This window comes from Vigna unguiculata, chromosome 10 (assembly GCF_037176805.1).
Source record: "Vigna unguiculata cultivar grain cowpea cultivar isolate G323 ecotype 2 chromosome 10, ASM3717680v1, whole genome shotgun sequence".
Taxonomy (NCBI): Eukaryota; Viridiplantae; Streptophyta; class Magnoliopsida; order Fabales; family Fabaceae; genus Vigna; species Vigna unguiculata.
This window is the reverse complement of record NC_140801.1, coordinates 6,439,023-6,446,477: the sequence shown is the minus strand read 5'-3', so window position 1 is coordinate 6,446,477 and position 7,455 is coordinate 6,439,023. Positions and strand designations below refer to the sequence as shown.

The window sequence follows — 7,455 nt, the reverse complement described above, 5'->3', positions numbered from 1 at the left end:
AGTAGATTAAAAGAATCTCCTTGTAAGAAAATAATTAAACCATTCGAAGAACTGTATAAAATAAGGACAAAAGAAAAGAAGGAAGAGCCCTAGTGGCTTTGAAATAATAACCAAGTGCAAAATTTCCAAATTTAAAAAATTAAAAATTTAAGAGCTTTTACTTCCTACACCAACACAATTTCTTTGAACAGATCTTCTCAAATTTTCAAAATGACCATTTTATATTTTGTAAAATAATTTCCAAATTATGTTTCCAGAACAAGATTTCACAATAAAATTTTCAGAATAAAGATTTTAGAACGCATGAAATGCATCTTTGAAAAAGATTTTCAAAACAAACTTTTGGAAACACATCATATCTTTCAGAATGAGTTTTCTAGAACATTCCACGATAAATACATTCCAAAAAGAGCTTTCCAAAACATGAAATGTATTCTTAAACGAGAATTTTTCACGTTTTCATTTTTTCTTTTTCCTCTGCAACAGTGGCAACCACAGTGGAGAAAAGTAGTTTAATATTTTTGTTGTGTTAGTGTGGAGTGCAATTAATAATATTGGAGTTGCGGAAAGCAATATGAAAGTTAGGTTAACATGAAAAGGACGTCCATGTACAAGAAATGATTCCAACTAAGATAACTTAACCTCGCTCAAACAAAAAGTTACATAAATAAAAACTCATTCAAAACATTTTACATCAATTAGGCATGATTTTCCTTTTTGATAGAATAGGTACCAAGATCCTTAAACAGGCATTTTCCTCAAAAGTTGCCCTTGCACGAAGCTGAAAACAAAAGAAAACACAACTATAAGTAATGACACATGGTAAACAGATTTGATTATTTTTTAAAATAGATTATGCATGCATAGATAATCTAAATATCTATTGCTTTCTAACCACAAAATATTATGTAATAGTAGAAACAATGGTGATGATAATATAGTGATAATTATTACAATAAAAATAACATATGAAGATGATGATAATAATCAAATAATAAAAAAAAAATAACAATAACCAAAGTATTATAAGGTTAACATCAATACGACGATGACAATAGGAAAAAAATGATAACTATCAGTAAAGATGATTAAAGGAAGAGATCGATAATAAAAATAGTGAAGAGGACAATAGTGGAGACAACAATCATAATGATATTTTGATCCACTTTATTTGATTTATTTTTAATTTATCATTTCAATCATCCTTCAATTATCTATTTTTATTTTTTTAGTAATATAATATAATAATTTTAAAAATGATTAGAGTGATGTATTAAAAATGAATAAAAAAAATTGATCAAAATATCATTATTTTAATAATAATATAAGTTATTGACATGCTCAAATGACAAATAAAAGTAATGAAAAAAAGTGACATTAATACTAAATAATATTAATACCAAATAATGACATTAATATCAAGCATGATAAATATCCTACATTCTAACGTATTTTTCCTTTAAATAAAAATATATTGTCCTAAGACAATAAGATAAAGAGGGTAAATAATACATAAAATATTATAAGCCAAATGTAAATCTGGAATTTTTAGAGAAAGAAATGCCCTTGCAAAGGCATGAAGATGAGGAAAGAATTGAGGTACCTTTTCATGTAATAGTAGCAAAAGTCAGCCAAGATGAAGGATTGAACCATCTCAGCCAGAAACGCTGCCAAAAACCAAAAATAGCCACTCCCAGCCAAAAATAGATATGTCCCTCCAGTCTCATAGATCTACAAAATATTACATACCACATTAATCAATGTGTTTCAAAAGAATTAATTTTGTGACTTTTACTCTTATATGAGAAAAGGTTATATAAAACTCACACTACTTTAATACTTTTTTATTTGATCCATGGTAATAAATGTATCAAAATAAGTTAAAATCTATGAATCAACTTGGTCTATCATGGGTTTAAATTAGGTTGGATTTAAAAAAATTTGACCCAATCCATTTAACTCACTAACATATGGTGAACTCAAATAAGTAAATTAGGTTGAATTAGCTCATTCAGTGATCGATCTGTGATATACCGACTTGGGGTAACCGTTTTGACAACTCCGATAGACAGAGAATGATGCTTTCAATATTGAAAAATATCTCTTTTATTCTAATAATATAGGGTTTATGCAATACTCAAGATAACATTCTAATAATAAAGAGGTCTGAAAGAAGGTGAAGGAGACTAGAGCAGGTGAACACTGTTCTCACCTGAATTATCCAATAAGCCAGAGCCATGAATCTAGAAACACCAAGAGCGAATACATAGTACCCTGTAAATGTTTCAACCATCTACAAAACATACCACAATTACAACATATACTCTAAATTCATATCAGTAGTAGAACAAAGTGAAGAGGAACAACCTTTGCGTTCTGCATAAAACGAAGCTGAGGAAGAACAGAGACAGCTTCTAAATACAAACTGAATGCCCAAACTATTCGAATCACACGCCAATGGTGTGTAAAAGGGTGGATTAGTATTGCAACGATTGCAGAAGGGACCACCTAGCACACAGTGTAACACATGTTCTTGTTACATTAATTTTCGTCTATGCATATTCATTGCTAAACGAAAAACATTATCCCATCATATGATCACATTGAGACAAACCAACACAAATTCTAAGAGTTATCAACATTTTGTGCCTTATTTGAAGAGAAAACAAGAAAAACAATGACCGACAATCTCACACAAACATAGATAGAATGTTTTGCTTTAACTTCTTTTATGTTTAGTCCGGTATCTTTAATCCACTGCACTAAAACTAATCTTTTTTGACAGTAGTAGTATTACAACAGATAACACGAACAAATCTGAATAAAATAGACTTTAAATGTTTTTAATTCAATTCTATAAAATTAACTTATATACCATAAATTGATTTCATTTTTTAGACGTAGGGTCTCCAACGATAACATATGATCATAATCTCATCTTATAAATCAGTTATTTGAGATTGAGTTAGATTTAAATATTATTTCTTAACAATACTATACTAAGCATAAGTCTTTCTTTTAACAACATTTTCAAGCCAAAGGAACAAAACTTTGAATCATGTAATATCTCAAAATGACATACCATGTATTAGTTCATTGAATGCAAACGTGCAAAGCTTCAAATTATGTTCAAAATTAACAGAGAAAAGGGAGAAGTTAAGTTTATTACCACAAAGTAGTGTTTCATATTGTCAAGATCCTTGATATAGGATGACTTCAACTTGAATCTTATCATCCATATGACCACTAATGTTGATAAAAGAGATATGACATCTAATACGGTGTGTATGTTAGCCTCTGTCAAAGTGCTACAACATAACCTTGCTGTTACAAATAAAGCAGTGAGCTCTTGAGTCTTGAGGGATAAACCTGAAAATGTAAACACAAACTTGTTATACTAGAAATCATTTCAAATTATCAAGCAAACCTTGCTTACATTATTAGAATGACTATTTATCCTTCATAAAAATAACTTCTGGATTATATATTCTGTAAACTTTCCGAAAAGAGATTTCTGGAATAAAATTTTCAGAACAAGTTTTTCTAAATAAAATTTCCAGAACATACGAAATACATTTCGGAATAACTTCCGGAATGAAATTTCCAGAATAAACTTTTTAAAATGGAATTTCTGGAACATACTTTCCTGAATACATCTAACAGCTTCCGGAACGAGTTTTATGAACTCCTGCATGAAATATATTCTGTAAAGACCTTTCTGGAACAAGTCAAATACATTGTGGAATGGGTTTGTTATTCGTATTTTCTCTCTTATTCTTCCTTTGCAATGTTCACCCTCTTTTCTTCCCTTAAGCAGCAGTGCGGTGGTAGCAATGGTGACAATGGTGAAATTGGTGGTGTGGTGGTCAAGGGTGTTAGAGTCTTTTTCTAGTATTTTACGGGTGCATTTAGTAATTGTGGAGGTGCAGGTAACAAAAGCCTTCAAAATAAGGGTAGGACTTTGAACAGTAGAGGTGTCCACTATAATTGGTAGGGCAGTGCCCCATATTCTATTGGGATCAAACTACATTTTGGACTAGTTTGGCTTAAATTAAAATATTAATATTTTGGAACTGAGAGTTTTTGAAAAATATTATATATAAATAATAACATTTTTCTTGAGCCATAAAGAGATTAAGCCTATGAAATTATTAGTTTGGGATACAGTTAGGTGATTAGGTTAAGCTAAATGAACCACCTAAGGTTTATTTATTAAGAAAATTCATTCAATTTGACTTTTCTGAACCAATCCAATTCATAATTTTCACATAAAGTTAGGTTAGTTAGGTGTAGACCGTGGACCTGTGAGTTGTGATATTCAATCTAAGAAATATTTTATAGGCATTTTCCTCCTCATTATTTTATTTTTGCGTAAGATAATTTTTTTGGTTCTTTTTTAATGACGCTACCATTAAAAGATATTAAATATTATTTAGTACAAGTTAAACTTGGTTGACTCTAAACATTTATGTTTCTATTTAGATCTCGAGGAAGAAAAAAGATGGAAGGGTAGAGGATAGATGGAAAATTGAAATTTTTGTTTTTTTCCTTTGTTAATCAAATCATAATAATAATAATTATTATTATTATTAAAAGGTTGAAAACTAAATTTTCATTAATCGAATGCTTTTTAAATAAACATATCTGAATTATAATATTAATTTTGCAAAATTATTTAGCTGTATAAATAAAATAAAATAAAATTCTGTATAATTTTGTTAATATTAATTTATATGATAAGATATATCATATCTTTTTATTTAACCTATTATTTTATATATATTTATAATCATAATTGTTGTTATGTATAACTTTAAAATATAGTATTTATTAAAAGATTAAAATTAAATAATAATTATTTTAAATATATTTTTTAAGAAGTTAATTCTAATTTTCATAATTTACAAGTGTTAAAACAATCTTTATTTTCTAAAAATCTATATCTAAATATTTAATAATATATCTTGTTATTATTTAATTTATTATTTTACGTGTGATAAGAGTATATTTTACTTTATTTTTATCTTATCACGTTTTTATTCTACTCTATTGATTCTAGTATCAAACATTTGCAAATTTAAAAATCTTTAAACCAAAGTTTACACGTTACTAAAATATAATTGAAGTTAATTTACGTTACTTTGACCACAACTTTTTCTAAAACCATCTTATTAATGGCATTAAACACACAGTTTTTACTTTTCAACATATTTTTTTCTAAAACTAACAATCCATGACTAACATGACTTCAAAGAGTGTGACTTCCCCAGACTAAATATTATTTTAATACTGTAAAAACAGCATAATTTTATGGGTTAAATATGTTTTTGGTCCCTCAAGTTTGAGCGAAATTTGGGTTTAGTCCCTCATCAAAACTTTTGACCAATTTAGTCATTCATCTTCCAAAATGCGTGAATTTAGTCCTTTTAACCAAATTTTGTTAAGTTTATCTGACATTTCAAGCGCATTTCATGATAGTATTTAAATTATTTATACTGTTTGACACATTTTTGCTTCAATGTTAACTTAAATACTATCATGAAATGCGCTCGAAACGTCAGATAAACTTAACAAAATTTGGTTAAAAGGACTAAATTCACGTATTTTGAAAGATGAAGGACTAAATTGGTCAAAAGTTTTGATGAGGGACTAATTCCAAATTTCGCTGAAACTTGAGGGATCAAAAACATATTTAACCCTAATTTTATTGATTAAAAATTATTAAAAATTACAAAATTCCATAAATTTTACAACTTTTTCGATGAATTATTAGGTATTTTCAACTGAATTTCTCTTGAAATATTTTAAAAATTAAAAGTCCACACTTTTTATTTTTATTTAAAGTATTATGCGATTCATTAACACCAAAATCAATCAATGAAACAAATTTGTTAAACAAAAATTACAAAAAAATTAAACACCCAAATAGATAAAAATAAATAAAAATTACCCAAAATTAAAAACTTAAAACTTCTGTTTTCTAATGTTCCTAGAAGAAAAACAAAAACAAAAAAATTCAGAGGGATATCTGGTGAAACAAATAAAATCAGATCAATTCCAGATATCCTATATATTTTTTTTTTTCCATTTTCTTCATACAACAGGTCACAAACACAATCAAATTCCGAAATTGGAGAAAACAAAATGAAACCCAGAAGTTTTTCAATTGAAAATGGTGGTTATGATTTTTCTTGCTAATATATGAATGAACAGTGTGATGTGATGAATGAGGGAAAGGAAAAATACCAGAGCATGTTTTGAGGGCAAAAAGCTTGTATATGAGAGCAATGATTCCAACAATATGGACTGATTCAGAGGCTATGAAGTAATAATAGTTGCTTGTGATAGTGAACTTCAAGGCCACCAAAGCACACAGAGCAAGCAATGCCCCACAAAAGATCTTCACCTTCATTGGCAGCTTCCTCATCCTTTCAAACAAAACACTCATCCTGGAACTGCCCCTCTTTGTTCCCATTTCTGATTACCAAAATTTTCCTCTATCGGAATTAGGGTTTACAATTTTGTGCACAAAAAGATTTGGGTTCAGAAATTTTGGAGACGAAGGAGATAGAAAATGGAACAGCAGCAGAAGAGTGAAGAGAAGAGAGGTTTTGAAGAGAGACCAAGAGAGCATGCAGAGAATGGTTATGTGGCAATGAGGTTCTTGTATTGAATTGGGACCATTTCAGTTAAGGAAATGTTTGGGTAAAAGAAATGTTATTTTGTTATTATTATTATCATTATGTAAAAAATTAATAAATATTATTTATTATTTTCTATTTGTAGAACAAGAAATAAAAGATTGACACGTATATTTTTTCAGACTGTTTTCGCATACTATTGGCAGAAACATCTCATAATGTTTAATTACTTTTTTTTTGTAATTATATTTTTCTTTACAACACTGATTGAACTTGTGAAAAACGGAAATATAACGTTTTTTCAGGTAATAAATTTTATCACGTCAATTTATTAAATTGGATAATTTTCTCTCTCCATTTTTCAGTTTGGTATTAATTCCTTTATTTATTATTTCATTATTTCTCTCTCTTTCTGTATTTATTAGTTTCTTAACCTTTGAAAATGAAAAAAGTACGTGAAAAAACAAAACCAAAATTATCATAAATTTTGACAAATAGAAAATATTTTTAAATTTTACACTTGAAAATAAGAAGAAAATGTAATATATTTTTTCTTTTCAGAATAACACTGCCAAAAAGATTCCCCAATTAACACGTTCTCTCATTATTTACTTATCCAGCATTTTTTATTTTGGTTGTCAAAGTTAGGCCCTGGAAATTCCAATTCTAAACCTAAAAACACATCCTATTTGCTCTTTCTTTTTTGGGAAAAAATAATAGAGCAAAATTTTTAACGTTTTAAAATTAATTTAAATATAAAGAATTTATTTTTTAAAAATAATTAATTTGTTAACGTATTTATATAGCATTTTGT

The 7,455-nt window shown here is 27.8% G+C and overlaps 1 protein-coding gene across 1 annotated transcript; it reads right to left on the bottom strand.

Moving 5' to 3' along the window:
• Window positions 1-560: 560 nt before the first annotated feature.
• LOC114166416 (uncharacterized) lies at window positions 561-6,679 on the bottom strand. Its single transcript, XM_028051148.2, has 6 exons — window positions 6,247-6,679; window positions 3,170-3,369; window positions 2,368-2,508; window positions 2,213-2,293; window positions 1,604-1,731; window positions 561-781 (listed from the first exon to the last, which is right to left on the bottom strand). Exons 1-6 carry the CDS (start codon window positions 6,473-6,475, stop codon window positions 742-744), a joined length of 819 nt encoding a protein of 272 aa, XP_027906949.1. The 5' UTR covers window positions 6,476-6,679; the 3' UTR covers window positions 561-741.
• Window positions 6,680-7,455: the final 776 nt, after the last annotated feature.

Excerpts from the sequence above, each read along its gene's own strand:
- LOC114166416 (XM_028051148.2), bottom strand. The coding sequence starts at position 6,475 with ATGGGAACAAAGAGGGGCAGTTCCAGGATGAGTGTTTTGTTTGAAAGG. Across the intron at positions 2,509-3,169 it reads ATATGAAACACTACTTTGTG|GTGGTCCCTTCTGCAATCGT; the intron begins GTAATAAACTTA and ends ACTGTGTGCTAG. Across the intron at positions 2,294-2,367 it reads GTTTTATGCAGAACGCAAAG|ATGGTTGAAACATTTACAGG; the intron begins GTTGTTCCTCTT and ends TATGTTTTGTAG.